Source organism: Carassius auratus, chromosome 15, assembly GCF_003368295.1.
Source record: "Carassius auratus strain Wakin chromosome 15, ASM336829v1, whole genome shotgun sequence".
Lineage (NCBI taxonomy): Eukaryota > Metazoa > Chordata > Actinopteri > Cypriniformes > Cyprinidae > Carassius > Carassius auratus.
Genome location: NC_039257.1, coordinates 5,446,657 through 5,464,484, shown reverse-complemented (window position 1 = coordinate 5,464,484; position 17,828 = coordinate 5,446,657). Strand labels below are relative to the sequence as shown.

The 17,828-nt window shown below is 36.3% G+C and overlaps 3 protein-coding genes across 5 annotated transcripts in view; all 3 read left to right on the top strand.

The window, feature by feature from the left end:
• Positions 1-6,874, top strand: part of LOC113114814 (kinase suppressor of Ras 1-like) — a 36,379-nt gene extending 29,505 nt beyond the window's left edge. For all 3 annotated transcript variants that reach the window (XM_026281860.1, XM_026281862.1, XM_026281861.1), the window contains 8 exons: positions 2,179-2,239; positions 2,711-3,108; positions 3,675-3,765; positions 3,981-4,114; positions 4,214-4,345; positions 4,549-4,690; positions 4,779-4,912; positions 5,862-6,874. In XM_026281860.1, the coding sequence (XP_026137645.1) occupies positions 2,179-2,239; positions 2,711-3,108; positions 3,675-3,765; positions 3,981-4,114; positions 4,214-4,345; positions 4,549-4,690; positions 4,779-4,912; positions 5,862-5,994 (1,225 nt within the window). In that variant the 3' untranslated portion in view covers positions 5,995-6,874. The remainder of the gene's footprint in view (positions 1-2,178; positions 2,240-2,710; positions 3,109-3,674; positions 3,766-3,980; positions 4,115-4,213; positions 4,346-4,548; positions 4,691-4,778; positions 4,913-5,861) is intronic.
• Positions 6,875-8,007: 1,133 nt separating this feature from the next.
• On the top strand, positions 8,008-12,647 carry LOC113114815 (galectin-9-like). Its single transcript, XM_026281863.1, has 10 exons — positions 8,008-8,152; positions 8,578-8,666; positions 8,907-9,111; positions 9,258-9,377; positions 9,788-9,817; positions 10,710-10,739; positions 11,288-11,317; positions 11,516-11,604; positions 11,712-11,868; positions 11,956-12,647. Exons 1-10 carry the CDS (start codon positions 8,117-8,119, stop codon positions 12,100-12,102), a joined length of 933 nt encoding a protein of 310 aa, XP_026137648.1. The 5' UTR covers positions 8,008-8,116; the 3' UTR covers positions 12,103-12,647.
• A 1,484-nt stretch (positions 12,648-14,131) lies between these two features.
• LOC113114816 (32 kDa beta-galactoside-binding lectin-like) lies at positions 14,132-17,596 on the top strand. Its single transcript, XM_026281864.1, has 7 exons — positions 14,132-14,994; positions 15,207-15,304; positions 15,393-15,600; positions 16,238-16,348; positions 16,478-16,566; positions 16,710-16,866; positions 17,130-17,596. The coding sequence occupies exons 1-7, from the start codon at positions 14,965-14,967 to the stop codon at positions 17,298-17,300; spliced, it is 864 nt and encodes a 287-aa protein (XP_026137649.1). The 5' UTR covers positions 14,132-14,964; the 3' UTR covers positions 17,301-17,596.
• The last annotated feature ends 232 nt before the right edge of the window (positions 17,597-17,828 follow it).

Sequence of the window (17,828 nt, the reverse complement as noted above, 5' to 3'; positions counted from 1 at the left end):
TATTTTATTTTTTTACCTTTATGTTAATTTGAACCTGTTTCTTTATTTTGATGATTAGAGTCAAACATCCAGTATCTCAAAATATTAGAGTATTTAAATTTTTATTACGGTTTATGAAGTCTTTCCAGTAGCCCCTGCAGTTTTTATTAAATGACCATCCCTACAGTATAAATTCAGAACATTTCTTCTTTTTTGAAACCACAATAATGGGGACTTGGCAATGGTCCAGAAGACAATCATAGACACCCTCCTCAAAGACAGGAACTCTCAGAAGGTCATTAGTGATATGAGTGGCAGTTCACAGAGTGCTGTATCAAAGCATATTAAATGCAAAGTTGACTGGAAGGAAGAAAATGGGTAGGAAAAGTGGGATGACTGCAAGCTTGAGAATACTATCAAGCAAAGCTGATTCAAACACTTGGGAGCGCTTCACAAGGAGTGGACTGAAGCTGGAGTCAGTGGATAAAGAGTCACCATGCTCAGATGTCTTCACGAAAAGTTCTAACAAGCCACTTTCTGAAACAGAAACAGTGTCTGAAGCATCTCACCTGCCCTAAGGAGAAAATGTACTGGACTGTTTCTCAGTGATCTAAAGTCCTGTTTTCAGATAAAAGTACATTTTGCATTTAATTTGGAAATCAAGGTCTGAGGTCTGGATGAAGACTGGGGAGGCACAGAATCCAAGATGCTTGAAGTCCAGTGTAAATTTTCTGAAGTCAGTAATGACATTGTTTCCAAAGTCCAAAGTCAATGCAGCCGCCCACCAGGAAATTCTAGAGCACTTTATGCTTCCATCTGCTGACAAGCTTTATGAAGATGCTGATTCCCTTTTCCAGCAGTACTTTAGCACCTGCCCACAGTGCCAAAACCACTTCCAAGTGGTTTGCTGACTATGACATTACTGTGTTTGATTGGCCAACCAACATACCTGACCTGAACCCCATATGGAATCTATGGGACATTTTTAAGAGAAAGATGAGAAACAATTGATCCAACAATACAGACAAGCTGAAGGCTCAAGAGCACCTCAGCAGTGACCCACCTCACTGATGTTGTCATTTGTCCTAAAGGAGCCCTGATCAAGTATTGAGTGCTTAAATGAACTTTTATTTACATTTACATTTAGTAATTTAGCAGATGCTTTTAGCCAAAGCGACTTTCAAATGAGGGGGAATGGAAACAGTCAAAATCAACAAAAGAATAATGATATACAAGCGTTTTACCAAGTCTCAGTTAGCTTAACGCAGTACATGTAGCAATGGTTTTTAAAATGTTGCTATGCAGTTTTGAAAGATTGCTAGGATGTATTATGAGTGATTTTAAGCATGTTTCAATGCAGCAAATGCATTAATATTATGTCAACACATGAAACTCACATTAACATATCAAACAATTACAGATAGAAATGAATAAGTTTCATAAATCAAGTCCAAAATGAATACTATAGATTAGAATGTTAGATCTTTGTTTTTACAATACAAGCCTTCTAACTGCACTTAACTTTTTGAAATTTTGAGTAAACAGTTTTGTTGATTGCTCCCTCATGTGGTTCTTGTTTCCAGTCTATAAATACACAAGTCAAATCTATAGGGGAGATGCGATGAGAGCATCTGAGTAAACAAGTAATGAAGCGTTGCCAGTGTGCGTATAATATCCCTGTCTCAAAATAACATGGTGTGGTTTAGACATCATCACTACAGAGGGAGAATCTGGTTTGGCCAATTGACATTTATATCCCTAGTATTTTCGAATACTTTTTTTAAAATTGGGAATATTCTAATATTTTGAGAGAATGGATTTTTGCTTCATGAGCAGTAAGCTCTTATCATCAAAATGAAAAAAATGTTTTACTTTACATGTACTGAATCTGGAATATATGAAAGTTTCACTTTTGAAATAAGTAAAAAGTAAATAAATAAATACAAAATTTCTATGAAAATATCTGTTTTTTTGTTAAATGAAAAAATATTAAGTACCGTACACATTATAACTAGCAACTTTAGAAATAAAAATGTTAGATTTAACATAAAATATATTGCACATAAACGATTTTTGGGTGAACTTTCCTTAGATAAATGCTGTAGAATAGATCACACTGTATCATACATAGTTCTGATAACTATTTAAAAGTTATTAGTAACTTTCCGCTAAGTTTAGTATGTCCTCTCTTCCATGCAGAGAAACTGATCAGTTGGATGGTAATGTCAACCAGTCGTCAACAGGCCAAAGTGAAGCTGTGGTGAGTGCTGCAAGAAACCTCTACACACAGAGATACTAGGGAACTGAAAGTATTTCTGGGCAACATTTTCAGTTTATCATGCTGTTCACATGGTTTTGTGTGGTCAGTGTTGTAAGGTAGTGACCCTGACCTCTAAAAGACAGTACTGAAGCAATTTAAATTTTTTCCCAGCAGTGCCTCTTAACAGTTGGCTTTGGTAGTCGTGGCCTAGTGGTTAGAGAGTTTGACTCCTAACCCTAGGGTTGTGGGTTTGAGTCTCGGGCCGGCAATACCACGACTGAGGTGCCCTTGAGTAAGGCACCCATCCGCCACAGCATAAATGGCTGCCCACTGCTCTGAATGTGTGTTCATTGTGTGTGTGTGTGTTCACTGCTGTGTGTGCAAAATCGAAACTGATTTAGGATTATGTGAATATTAAATATACATTTAGCCCTAAAATTGTCTAAATTGGTTATTATTCTTCTCATTCAGGACGAGGAGCAGCAAGGGAATGACGGTCAGGATCAGGAAGGTTCGGATGATGAAAGTGAAGGTGATGAAGTGGATGACCTGCCCAACTGCAGGGGCTACTGGAAGGACCACATAAGGCGTAAGGCCAGCCAGACCAGCGTTTACCTGCAGGAGTGGGATGTGCCTTTCGAGCAGCTGGAGCTCGGAGAGCTGATCGGTAAAGGCCGCTGGGGGAAGGTGTGCAGGGGCCGCTGGCATGGAGAGGTGGCTGTTCGCTTGTTAGAGATTGATGGTAACAACCAGGAGCACCTGAAGCTGTTCAAGAAGGAGGTGATGAACTACCGGCAGACGCGACACGAGAACGTGGTGCTGTTTATGGGGGCCTGCATGAACCCGCCTCATCTGGCCATTATCACCAGGTTCACCTCTTTTATCACACTCAGTGTTGTCATTCATGTAAAGAAATTGATATTTTGTATTCAGCAAGGATGCATTTAATTAATCAAAAGTGACAGTGAAGACATTTACAGAAGATTTCTGTTTTAAATTAATACTGAATAAATTCACCATCCTGAAAAAAGTGTCATTGTTTCCACAAAAATATTAAGCAGGACAGCTGGTAATAATCATAAATGCTTTTAAAGGACCAAATAAGCATTTTAGAACAATTTCTGTAGGATTATGTAACACTGAAGACTGGAGTAATTCACTGCTGAAAATTCATTGCATTCAATTAATTGAATTTTAAAGTATATTAAAACAGAAAAGTATTTTTTTTTAAATGTAATATTTCACAATATTACTGTTTTTACTGTATTTCTTATCAAATAAATGCAACCTTGGTGTGACATTTAGACATTAGAGACATTAAAAAACTTGCTTTGGATGGTAGTGTGTGTTTTGAATGTGTATGTAGTATGTTATAATATATAGGAGCATTTGCGTTTTGATTGTAATGTATTTTTGTATTATGATCCTGCTGCAGCTTTTGTAAAGGACGGACACTCTACTCGGTTGTCAGGGATTCTAAACTTGACATCAACAAGATAAGACAAATCGCTCAGGAAATTGTAAAGGTATGAAGCATCACATATAATACTTGTTCTTGGCTTTATTGAATGAATGATTTATCAGTGCATGTTATTATACAAAAAATGTCTTTGTAGTCTATCGTCAAAATGTAAAAATGGTAAAGCAGCTAAAAAAATTATTATATCATCAGTTTGGCTTCTTTAACTCAAATCACATTAACAATGGTTTTGTTTTGTTTTGTGTCTTTTTCCTTTTGCAGGGAATGGGTTACCTCCATGCAAAAGGAATTGTGCACAAAGATTTAAAGTCTAAGAATGTTTTTTACGATTCAAACAAAGTGGTCATCACCGATTTCGGTCTGTTTGGGATGTCTGGAGTGGTCCAGGAGGACAGGTAGGGTGTATGTAATGTACCCCAGTGGTAGAAAACTAAAATAGTCTTGTTATACAGTACTGCTTTAAGAACTTCATTGTTCTATGCGTTTGTTTGTAGGCGGGAAAATGAACTGAAGCTTCCACGAGGGTGGATCTATTACCTGGCTCCAGAGATTGTGCGAAAGATGGTACCAGGAAACCAAGAAGACTGTCTGCCCTTTTCGAAAGCTGCTGATGTTTACGCATTTGGGTAAAAACCACATCTCTTTTCCCACATCTGCAACACATATACAGGGCATCTTATGCAAACATTTGGTTTCGGTGTTAATGTTTCATTTCTGCTTAAAAAATCGAATTGGTCCTTCATTGTAAAGGCTTTATCAAAATCAAATTACAATATTTCGCACAACAACACTGAAGTTGATCAGTTGACTTTAAATGTTTCTTTCTCAGCACTATCTGGTATGAACTTCAGGCTAAAGAATGGCCTATTGTTAACCAACCGACTGAAGTTTTGATCTATCAGCTGGGAAGTGGAGAAGGCATCAGAACGTTACTGACCCAGAAGGGTACAAGCTTGGGCAAGGAGGTTACGGTAAATCCAGCCCTGGAATATATATAATATATAAAATACTACATATACACAAAATAATATTAACATGATCATTGTATTGGCACTGCAGGAGATCTTGTCAGCCTGCTGGTCCTTTAAGGTTGAGGACAGACCCACATTCACTCAGCTGTCAGACTTACTAGAGAAGCTGCCGAAGCTCAATCGCAGACTCTCACACCCCGGCCACTTCTGGAAGTCTGAGGAGTATGTATCCTAGTCTGGAACGCTAGCATGCTGTGGATCACCCTTTTTTTTAGGGTGTAGTTTAGGGAGCATGAAAACTAACTGATCGTTTGGAGCCGACCTGTGTATTGTTTTTTTGTTTTGTTTTTTTTGTCTCTATTCTGAGCCTATTTAATTGAACACCTTTGGATTTTTTTAGTGTAACGAGAGTCAGAAGGATGCTGTGCATGGAATCAACCATTATATATTTGATCCAACCTGATATTATAGTGCGGAAAATAACAATAAGTGACAGTAATGCAGAAGAGTGTATGCCTGTGAGCTTGTGAGCGTTTTTCTGCTACCAAAGTTTTTGGCTGTTATATGAATGATTGGTCTGGTTTGCAGATGTGTGAAGATTTGTGTGATTTGTCGTTTATTATTTACTAGATAGAAGCAGATAATAGGATTGGTTCAGAGGGAAGGTGCTTATTGATTTAGCCTGTTACACTCTGAATATGTTTATATGACCCAAATATCTGGCCTGTGGTCAGGAATTCACCTTTTATATTTAATAACGATGGTTAGACAGTGGTTCTGAATTTATAATATATTTAAAATAATATTAATGACAATAATTAGATAATATATGATTATATAATGTAATACATTAAATCGTTTAAAATGATTTATTATTATTATTTATCAGTACAAGTACAGTACAGTTGAAATCCCTGAATTTTCTTTTGTAATTTTCTTTTAAATATTTGTGTATGTTGTCTCTGCTGTTTTCCTGGTGGGTTTCTCTCCGCACTGGAAATGGCCCAAACTTGTGATCCCCTCTCTCTGTCATCGGCCGTTCCTGTCTCCATCTTGATGGCTCAACCTTTCTTCTTACCATCAACTTCTTCCATATCTTCATATTTCACGTCACTTTATTTTCTCCTCTGTATTTTCATTCCTTCTGTTCTCTGATTGGCTGAATGTTCAGTGCATGGCATCACCACTGTCTGCGTGAGCACTGCAGTCCAGGCCTCCGCTCTCGTTGTCCCTATGTCTACAAATACGATGGTTTGTCAACAGCTGCTGTTAACATGGCTACTGCATTCAAAGAAAACAACTGAGTCATTTTTAGAATATTTTTAATAGTAGTCCCATCTTTGCCGGTTCTAACACTGAGCAAAGTTATTAGCTGAAAAGTTGTAAATGTAAAATATGCAGATAGGCTTTCAGCTGTTTTACTGAGCTAGTTGACTTTGCCATGTTTTGCCATTTCGAATGGAATTTGATTTCCATTGCTCTTTTGAGGACATACCTTAAGCTTTTACAGTCCACAAACTTTCTCCTGTATTCTTTAAAAAAAGTGACTTCCGTATTCTATGTATTTGCTCAAAATTACGATTTAACTGAATAATTATTTACCGGATGCTAATCTGACCTACTGAGCCCTCCCTTCCGGGATGGATATAGATCTTCAAAAATATGGATCCTGATGAGTTATTTGTAATATCATAAATAATGAAACAATATTTTGATCCAGCTGGATGATGTTCAAGAACTTTTAATATCGAATACCTCTCATTTTAATTTGTGCGTGTGTGAGAGAGAAAGTGTGTGAGAGTGTGCATGTAGAGTTTTGAGTGATTTATTTGTGGTGTTCTGAACAATGAGAGGCTGGAGAAGATGGCAGTGACTGTTCCCATGACAATTTAAAGGAATTCGAATAGAGAACTGTTGTTTTATTTATTGTACAGCTAAGATTTCTTATATTATTTGTACAAAATGTTATATGTTTCCATCTAAAAATTGTTGAAAAGGTACTTTTCTCCTGTTGTACAGCTCTTTATAAACAAAGTGTGTCGAACACAATTTGTACATTTCTAGAATGAGATTGCGGTTTTAATGTTATGTAATTATGAATTAATATTTTTGTAAAGCTTATAGCCACTTGTCTGTAAACACAATGTCCTTTTATCCTTGCAGAAATAAAACATTTGAAATATTTTCCGTTTTCTGTTTCATTAAAGTGTTGCCAAAAACAAAACAAAAAAACATTATAGTCTGGTTTCACACCGGGGCTAAACTCAAGCCAGGACTAGGCCTTAATAAAAATAAAAAAAAAATGAAAAAGAAAACCTTACAGCTGTGAATCTTGAGATGGCAATGGCTTTGACATATTTTAAGATATTTACTCTAGGGACTAGATAAGTCATGACTATGAAACCAGGGGTAGGCCTATATAATCTAGGCTTCTTTTCTACAGTTGTACATATTACGTATATATACAATCTGTAAGAGTTTTTTTTTTTATATTTGATATCAGAAATTGCATTTTGTTTTTAATTTAGTAGGGCAATTTTTTATTTACTACTAACCTATTTAGTAGGCTACTTTAGTAAATTGACAGACATTTCTTCGCAAATGTATGTATCAGAAAGAAATATTAAAGAAAATCCATTGTCTGTGTACTGAGGCTATGGTATTTGTATAGTAGCCTATTATTTACATCTGTCTACGGTTAAATTCTAAAACATTTTACGGACAAAAGAAATTTGACACAAAACTGCTCCTTTACTGTACATCTTTGAATATTTTCTCTGATACAACATTATATCTCATGACTTGGGTTGTACAAAAATTTTACAAAACAGCTGGTAATCTGGTTTAACAAAATGCTACTGACAACAATTTAGAACATCGCTTTTATTTGTTTTATTTATAACAGATTTAAATCCTTAACATTCATTTAGTCTAAATCCTATGTCAATGTCATTTCAGTGAACTTTACAAGAGGTACTTCCTGTTTGTTGATCTTCTTGGCCACATAATTTCCAGAAAGTTAAGTGATTTCAAAAACTTGACACCCCTGCTTGAATTTAACACCAATCATGTTCAGTTTCAGTTTCAGTTTATTGTTGTAAAAGAAGAGACAAATTCCCTCATTAGTCAGTTTCCCACATTCAATAGTCTTAGCTAACCTCCTTCTCAAAGAGCAGTTTGGGTTTGATCAGTGAATTAACGTTTACATTGAAAAACGTTAGGAAAAGCAAAACTTAGAAGCCCATGTACAGCCAATGAAAATTGGCCAAGTTCATAGTCTTCTGGAGAGATCAAGCGTTGACGTGTTTTACGACGGAAACCGGACGTCAGTTGGGGGTTCTTAAATCTACGTGGCTTGTCGAACGACTCACTTTCTTTTTGTTCTCTCGTACACTATAGAGCTGCAGGAAAGTAAGAACTGATAGAATGGCTTTTTATCAGCAACCACCGTTTTACAACCCAGTAAGTGACTGATTATTATTTTGCAAAGAATTATGATAAAGCGTCATAATAAGCAATGCCTTATCATTATATCTCCTTTATTCGCAATTACCTTTGTCTTCCTCTTTTTTGAGTTAGCAACTCCATTATTCAAAGTTATCTGGTTTTGCATGCGCACAATTAAAACTCCTTCATGCAACAAGTAGACCAAGATGGGGTGTCCTTTTTGTTTTTACTCTCCTTGCTTTCTGTCTTTTTTTTTTGTTTTTTGTTTTTTGCCTAAATTATCATTTTCACCGTTATATTACATATGACACCATCATATGACATCCATTCCCCAATTTCGTATATCAAACAAGCCAATTTAATAATTGATTCACATTATTGGGGATTAGCTCCTCAGTGCAGATGCAGATTGTGTCACATTACTCTTTACATCAACACAGAGAATCCCATTCAGCGGTCAAATCCAGGGAGGCCTGCAGAATGGGAAGAGCATCATCTTGAGCGGACGGGTTTTACCAGGGGCTAACAGGTGAGGAACATGAAAGAGTTTTATTCTCATTTTCAAAGTGTTGGGCAACCACAATATGCTGGTTACCTTTAACCTGCGCTGCAAAGGTGCTCTTGATGAATTTTTTAGTAGTACAATTATTTACCAGTTCAGGTGTCACTTCGTGAGCCTTGCAATTATTTTAGAACATATCAAATCAAATCAGAGATGAGATGAGACCGATCACACTCTCCTTGTTACCCGTTCCTTTTTGTTCTGCAGATTTCATGTGAACCTTCAATGTGGTTCTCATTCCGGGGCTAATATTGCTCTGCACTTTAACCCACGCTATGAGAGCACTGGGTATGTAGTGCTCAACAGCTTCCAGAACATGAACTGGGGCTCAGAGGAGCGCAAACATGAATCTCCCTTTCCCCAAGGCCAAACATTCACCCTCCAGATCCTCGTTGAGCAGGACGAATACAAGGTACAAGGACACTGACTCTAAAATTGAAGTTTCTAAATAGTAGCCATTTGCATCTTTCTTTCTAATCAGCAGAACCATAAATAGTTAATTATTTGAAAGGCATGTCACCTCTTTTCATTAATGACTTTTGTGATGGTTCTCTTTAGATATCTACTAATGGGAGACACTTCATGGACTATAGACACCGCTTTCCATACTCTAATGTGGACATCATCTCGGTGGATGGAATGGTGGAGTTGAACTCTATTGTCTTCCAGAATCCTGCGGTGAGAACTAAAATACATGCGTCGCCACTGCAGAACGTTTCTCAGACTATAACTTAACTTTTGAGCTAGTTTGGAATGACTTTTGTCTGTGCCCATGTCTTTTGTAATGGATTTATTAAGTGATCACAAGTGCAGTTCTTCACATTAAAGCAATATTCAGTATGTGTGGTAGCTGAATGCTTTTAGGCCCAGTTTATTTAAATAACATTTTTGAATGTAATATGACATATATATATATATATTTGCAGCCTTATTTACCTCCTATTACCCTGAACCTGTAAGACAGATGGATATCATCTCATACCGTGTATAACTTTTGAGATAAAAACTCATAAACAGCACTTTATAATAGCAAGCATAGATTTGCAATGTCTTTTGAATTAATTTTGTATATCATCTTATCTTTTTAGGCTTATACAGCACCTCAAGCAGCATTTCAGGTGAGAGCAAAATCAGTTTGAAAAACATTAAATCTGCAGTCCTTAACTTTTTTGTTCAAAATTAAAAAAAACATTCTGTAATAAGAAAGTACAGCATGAAATCAGTTTTCCAAACAGTGTTTTTGTCTTGTACTGAATCACTACGGTACACCTATAATAAGTGTTTATATTCGGATTATTTAGACTGGTTCGGATAGGTACCGCTGCGGAATAGCCCAGTTCCTGCATGATTCGCCATAGACATTAACAGAGAGAAGTAGCTCTGGGTGCAATATTCTTTCGCAAGATGCACCCACTTCTGTTTATTTATTGCTAAAGCGCAAAAAGTTACGGACTGAAGCTTTAAGTCAGGACGTTATTGCAGACTTTTGTCTGTGCCCATGTCTTTTGTAATGGATTTATTAAGTGATCACAAGTGCAGTTCTTCACATTAAAGCAATATTCAGTATGTGTGGTAGCTGAATGCTTTTAGGCCCAGTTTATTTAAATAACATTTTTGAATGTAATATGATATATATATTTGCAGCCTTATTTACCTCCTATCACCCTGAACCTGTAAGACAGATGGATATCATCTCATACCGTGTATAACTTTTGAGATAAAAACTCATAAACAGCACTTTATAATAGCAAGCATAGATTTGCAATGTCTTTTGAATGCATTTTGTATATCATCTTATCATAGGTACCGCTGCGGAATAGCCCAGTTCCTGCATGATTCGCCATAGACATTAACAGAGAGAAGTAGCTCTTGGTGCAATATTCTTTCGCAAGATGCACCCACTTCTGTTTATTTATTGCTAAAGCGCAAAAAGTTACGGACTGAAGCTTTAAGTCAGGACGTTATTGCAGTTTTCCTGTCATAAACAACTGCTGTTCCTTTCATCAACAGCCCCAGTATGCTGCACCTCCAGGATGTGGGGTAAGTGCTTAATACATCTTGAAATATGTCATGTGACACCTTTATGGTGATCAACATTATGATATAATTGTTGCTCTACAAAACCCCCAAAACGCCTTATAGGATTCTACAGACATTAAATGGCCTAAAACATAATGTAAATGAAAGGTTGGAGAAAGAAACTATTAGAAAGACAATGTACTTGTTCTTCCTCATTTGATGTGACCGGGTTAATGTGTCAACTACGGTTCTAGAAAATAATGACACCTACTTCACCGCTGCCAAGTGTCAATACACACAACTTCCTGTCTAAGTTAGTTGGCCGTGTGAGCATTTCGAAAACCTTTGTTCGGTGTTATCTGTGCTTAACAGTGCTCTTATTTGTGACGCTGTTAATAATGAATCATTTATTTTTTACCATTCTGTTGTATCGAAATTGCTCACTAAGGTGCTGATATTTAATCAAGCATCACATTTGCAGTCTCCCATATCTTTCAGTAACAGTTTTTAGATAAAAAATTTTTTTCTTGCATGAGGAAATGATAAAAACACTGTTTATCTACCCACAGTTCCCGGCATACCCAGCTGCACCTAACTATGTAAGAGCAACTCCCATCACAAATAATCACATGACCATACACAACTGAAAGTCATGCATGAAGAGATTCAGATAAATATGAGAATCTGTGCTTTCAGTGTGACACTCCACAAGTTTTTAAATTATTTTTTAATAGTAATATTACATAACTTAAAATACACTTATTTATAAATCTATTTTTAATTTCACTTGCATTTAGACTATCCCGTACAAAACCGTCATCAACGGTGGACTTCACCATGGCAAAAACATTGTCATCCATGGAGTTATCAATCCCAATGCTAACAGGTCAGACATCGGATGACAGACTCACACTGTTATTTGCATTATAACTAATGTTACATATTTAAACAGAAATGTAAATCTGTTTCTTTTTCTTCTGTTCCCTCCATTAGAATAATTTTTAACCTGCGCCACAGAAGTGGGATTGCACTGCACTACAATCCTCGTTTCGATGAGAGTGTGGTTGTGCGCAACTCCAATCAGATGGAGCAGTGGGGTGCAGAGGAGCGGTTTGGAGACTTGCCCTTTCAAAAAGGACAACCTTTCCAGGTAGACACACTTACATCCATGAACATGTTTTACTTTACTGATGCTGTCGTTGTGAGTTGAAAATAATATCACTTGTGTGTGTTGCAGGTCACTATCTCCTGCGAACCCCATCATTACAATGTGTTTGTCAACGGCAAACAAGCACACACTTACAAACATCGCTACACAAATCTGACTGACATTGATATTTTGGAGATTTGCGGAGATCTGCAGCTGACTTTTGTGCAGGCTTAACATGAATCTGTGATGTTTCATTTTTAAATCACTTTTAAGAGAAAGCAGTGCTTATTATTGAAAAGTAGAATTGCTTTCAAATACGGAGAAATGGGTGTCCGTAAACATGAAAAGCACTGTGATTTTGCTATTTTGAATCAACATGAAATCCTTAATTATTGCTTAACAAAGGTGAATTAAGAGGACCATACTTCTCTGATATGCTAAATGTAATGCTTTTATAATGCTTATAGGCTAAAGCATCTTAAATTGATCTGAAATAACTCATAGCGTGTGGGTCATATTTGATTTTTTTTTATAATTGTATTATTTTTCTCTGACCCGCTCACTGATTTTGACCAAACTTGAACTGGTTTTCACTGAAAACTCACATGTGGTATATTTATTTTGAGGAACAGGCTTGGTGAAATCTAAACAAGGAATTGATACCTCTGTGTTTTCCCCCTCTTTCGATCTGGTTCACACAGAATGTGTTTTTCCACTTTTTTGTGTTTGCACTTTGTGCTTGCATCTCGCATTTTTTGCAGCATTGCGTGAAAAAAAAACAAACAAGAAAAACAACTTAAAGAACACTGTAGGGAAGGGTTCTTTTTGTTTGTTTTTGTCTCTTTTGATAACGATCTAGGCAGTTTTCAGTAGTACAGTGAAAGATTAGTGTTCCAGAAAACCTTACATATTCATAAAATAATTCGATCTTTAATATCTACTGATTATTGAAGTATGTCTAATATTTGCAGCATGGTCGCAGAATCTTTCCTGAAATTTAATGTTAAGGTAACATTAAACATTCTTAACCCTTTAAAGCTCTATTTGGGAATTTTCTGAGAACCAATAATAATATTTCTTAGAACTAGTACCAAAAAGAACAAAACTGGGCTAATTGAGATTATGATTTGAAGACTTTTTTTATTACTACATTCAAGACAGCTCATTTGAGAGTTATTTTTTTATCAGTATTATTTTGTATGGCTCCCTAGTATTGTTGTTCTTTTGGATTTAAATGGTTTTGATATTGTTCTATTATTTTATGCCCTTTCAAATGGTACACCTTTTTACTTTATTTAACCCTTTATTCACCTTTTTTTCTAAGAATATATGATATCTGCTCTTATCTATGTTTTCAATTTAGCTGTCTGGCAGACAACATAGGTAATTTCCAAGGTATAACCATATATAAGCAGAATTATTCCACTGCACCAATGAACTCATGAAGAGGTCTGTATTAATGAAGTTTATGGACAGCTGCAGCTGATTTTTGTGCACGTCTAACAAGGATCTAGGGTCCACAAATACATGTATGGTTAAAAATACACTTTCTTTTCATTTGGTTTGCAAAATTCAACGGGGCAAATATCTTATGCTGATGATAACATACTATATGTCTAAACTTTTGCAATCTTTTGCACTTTGCTAAATATACATCTACATATAAATCCAGATGGAAGTAGAAAACTACCTAAAAGCCTTTTCATCAGAAGTTCAATGTTATCTTTAAATGTTACAAGTGCTACAAGTAATTTTTACAGACAGAGGGTGAAGAACAAAATATTTAAATATTTTAGTGCTGTTGACATTAGCAAAACAGGGACTGGTTTCTGTTGACGTTGTATTTAGATTGATCTCAAGGTGGCAGAAGAAATCTGCTTAATTTGAATTATTTTAAACAGCTAACTGCTAAATTAGCAACTTAACAGCTATCTAATATTATTATATGAAAATGCAATAGGTGAGATATTTAAACTCATTTTTTTTCATGCTTTCATTACACTTCATGACAGTTCAGCTTGTGATTCTTATTACGTGGAGGTCATGTTTGGAAGTCTCTGAGAACCTGACACCTTTTACATTTACATTTATCATTTAGTAGACACTTTTATCCAAAGCGACTTACAAATGAGAACAATAGAAGCGGTCAGGTCAACAAGAGAACAACAACGGTATACAAGTGCCATGACAAGTCTCAGTTAGTCTAGTACAGAACGCAATGCAAGGTTTTATTTTTTGAAACGAAGGAAAAGTGCTAGTATTAGTTGGTTAAGTGCTGCCGAAAAAGATGAGTCTTTAGATGTTTCTTGAAAATGAGTAAAGACTCAAGAGGTCATTCCACCAGCTAGGCGCTCTTTTTGTCTCCATGTTTTTCTGTGATGCTGCTGCTCCAATGAACATTTCTTAACCAGTGGCCACACCATAATTTTTTATGGTGCAGTGATAGATAATCTTAAGTATTAGAAGAGAATTCAGTCTTATGAATTCAGATTATTGAGGTGGTTTATTGCAGCATGGTTACAGAAATGTAAATTTTTTTATGTTAAAAGAACGTTAGAGGATTTTTCTCCTTAATGCAATTGCTCCATATCAAAAGGGGCACATTATTACCTTTTAAAAGGATGACAGCTTTTGCAAATTTATTCCTGAGGGTTTATTTTATCTGCTCTTATACAGGTTTGCATTTTATGGCAGATATTTCTAGGTAATTTCCAGTAAAGGTATATCTATTAAAAAAGGACAAATATTCCACTGTTTATCTTAGATATGTGTGACTCTTAGACTCTCATGTATCTCTTTGGTTATATTTTCACTGTTAAGCCAACAGTAGTCTACATGTCTGTTTTTGGACTATAGTTATCTCCCCTTTATACTTGTTTGCATTTTACTGGTAGAAAATATTTCTAGGTCATTTTCAGGTAGCTATATCTACCTAGAATATTGTGTATAGCATTTGTATAATATATGGGCGGTCTTAAAATCACAGCTATATTAAGACGATTCACCTTGGTTTACCATCCTCGGTGCTCCAACCTTGGTCTTGAATACCCAGCTGAAGATTTGCAGTGAGACTGCAGAAAAGAAGGAACTGGCAGAATGGCAGATTCTCAGATTTTTCACAAACCAGTACGTAACGATTTTAATATAAGACTCTTTACTAAATACTTCACATCAGCATGTTCACATACCAGTAGTAATGAAGGGTTTAGAGATTTAGGTATGCAGCAATGTTTTGGTTGTTTTGTCAGATTGAGTCCTTTTATTATTTTATGTCCCAGATATTTATCATGGTTACAATGTAATATTGCATAAATATGCTTACTGTATTCACATCTCAGACACAGTCCGCAATTACTCAAGGGATACCAATCACAGGGGGCTTGAAGGAAGGGAAGACTATTTTCATAATTGGACGGATTTTGTCAAATGCTCACAAGTGAGTATTTTTTCATGTTCATCTCAAAGGACGGAATATTACCATGGACATTGCTTGTTTAGTATACAGTTTTCATTGTGTTCTCCAGATCATATATCAGCCTCAAGGATGGTACTCATCCCTCTGCTAAAACTGCTCTGTGCATTAGCCCACACTTCGAGGATGATCACCCACACATACTGTACAAGACCTTCCAAAACGGTAGCTGGGACTCAGATCAACCCACTTCTAAGTCTCCTCTCCTCCAAGACCAACTGTTCACCATCAAGATCCTTGTCACCGCACAGGCATATGAGGTATTTATTATTTAAAAGCCATTTATTTAGCTGTAAAATCCCCCAAAATGACATTCAGTCAAGCTCCAAACATGACTGGCAGGTAAGATAGTGACTCCTCTTTCATTACTATGGTACGTCTTTTACCAACTTGCTGTTTTGTTTTTTCTTCACAATTGCTAGGACACCTTTCTCAGTTTGGTCACTTTAATTCCATTTACCAAATTCCATCCTAGCAAAGCAGGAAATACAAAATGCATACAAAATGCATTAAAATGACAAAACACTTCACACGTGCTTTAAATCAACTCATTCTTCTATTAAAATGGCAAAAGCTGTCACTCACTAAACACATTTTTCAATCATACACTAATGCACTTAAACACTAGCAACAATTATACAATTAGTATATTCAGTATCCACTGCAGTATGTTATGTACATCTTCACATTACTGTACAAAACTATTTCTACATTGTGCCGTTTGTATAGATGTAACCGAAAGACATAAAAAAACAAAAAACAACTGTTAACTTTCTAGCCACAAATTACAGGAAATAAATCTTTATTCAGTACACTACTTTTCTGTTTCTGTGCTAGCTGAATGAAAAGAATGATTGATTTCCACAGTTTTGCTCATTATACAATGGCTCTCCACAGATAAGTGCCAACGGGGAAGAATTAATGGTCTATAATCACCGTATGCCGTTCGCTCAAATGAACATCATCTCAATGGAGGGAATGGAGCTGGATTTCTTTGGCCATCTTGTGGTTAGAATAAAAATATGCTACCCCTATTGAGCATAAAGTTCAGCATTATTAAAATGCTATATACTTTCCTATATTTTACAGTTTCATAAAAAATAATTTTTATGCTTTCATACTTTTTCCTGCAATCAGGTGGCATCGTACAAAAAAGAACTGATCAATGGATTAAAGCCTGGCAAAGTCATTGTTATTCATGGAACTGTTAACTCTGACTGTAAAAGGTCTGAAAAATTCTTTCTTCCTGACATACATCACTAGCATTTTCACACTTTCTTTCTTTCTTTCTTTGTAAACGTACAGATAATATCAAAAACCGTTTATGTTTATGATAACGTATCCACTCTTCTGTTCCATTCTTCATTAGGATTGAGATTAATCTGCGCCACAGGTATGGGATTGCATTTCACTACCTGTGCCATTTTGAGGAGAATGCAGTTGTTCGCAATACCTGGACGGACGGGCAGTGGGGGCGAGAAGAAAGGAGTGGAGACATCCCTTTTACAAATGGAGAGTTCTTTGAGGTAGGCTGGCACACTGACATGTAGATGCTTTTTCTGTTTAAATGGACAGAGTAATACAGTAATAGAGTTATACAGTTGAATGGACAAAAGATTATAACATAATTTTCGCAAAAATTTGGTTTGCTAATGGGTTGTGGATGACACAAGGGCAAGTAAATGATAACAGAATTTACATTTTTGCGTGAACTGTCTCTTTAAGAGTATATGTTTGTTTGTGACATCAGAACAAGTATCTTACTGTCAGTTTTATATGTGTGATTCAGATGAAAATCACCTGCAAAGCAGAGCAGTATGATGTGTCAGTGAACGGCCAGCAAGCACACACTTACAAGCATCGCTTTACTAATCTGGGTGACATCGATGTTGTTGAAGTTTGTGGAGGTCTACAGTTGTTTTCTGTGGAAGTCAAGGATCCAAAGGAAGTGCATATTTAAAACTTCCACAAATAAGTTCATATGCTTAAAACTACTTTTGTTGTTGTTGTTAATGGCTTTGAAATATTAAACTGCTGGTGATAACATATAATTATTTTCTGCCACTATTTTAACTATTGTGAAATGTTATGTTACACATGCAATGTCTCAGCTTCCAGACAGATATCACTAAAATAGGTGTCTTAAGAAATCCTGACTATGTGAAAGTGAAAAAAAAGTGAAAGTGACATTCAGCCAAGTATGGTGACCCATATTCAGAATTCGTGCTCTGCATTTAACCCATCCGAAATGCACACACACAGAGCAGTGAACACACACACACACACGCGGAGCAGTGGGCAGCCATTTATGCTGCGCACCGGGGAGCAGTTGGGGGTTCGAACACCGACTGCGATGTCTGCCATTCAAGGCGCCATCCAGCTCGTCGGGAGCAGCTGGGGTTAGGTGTCTTGCTCAAGGACACCTCGAAACTTGGTCAGGTGGAGCCGGGGATTGAATCACCAACCTTCCGGTTTGTAGACAACCTAC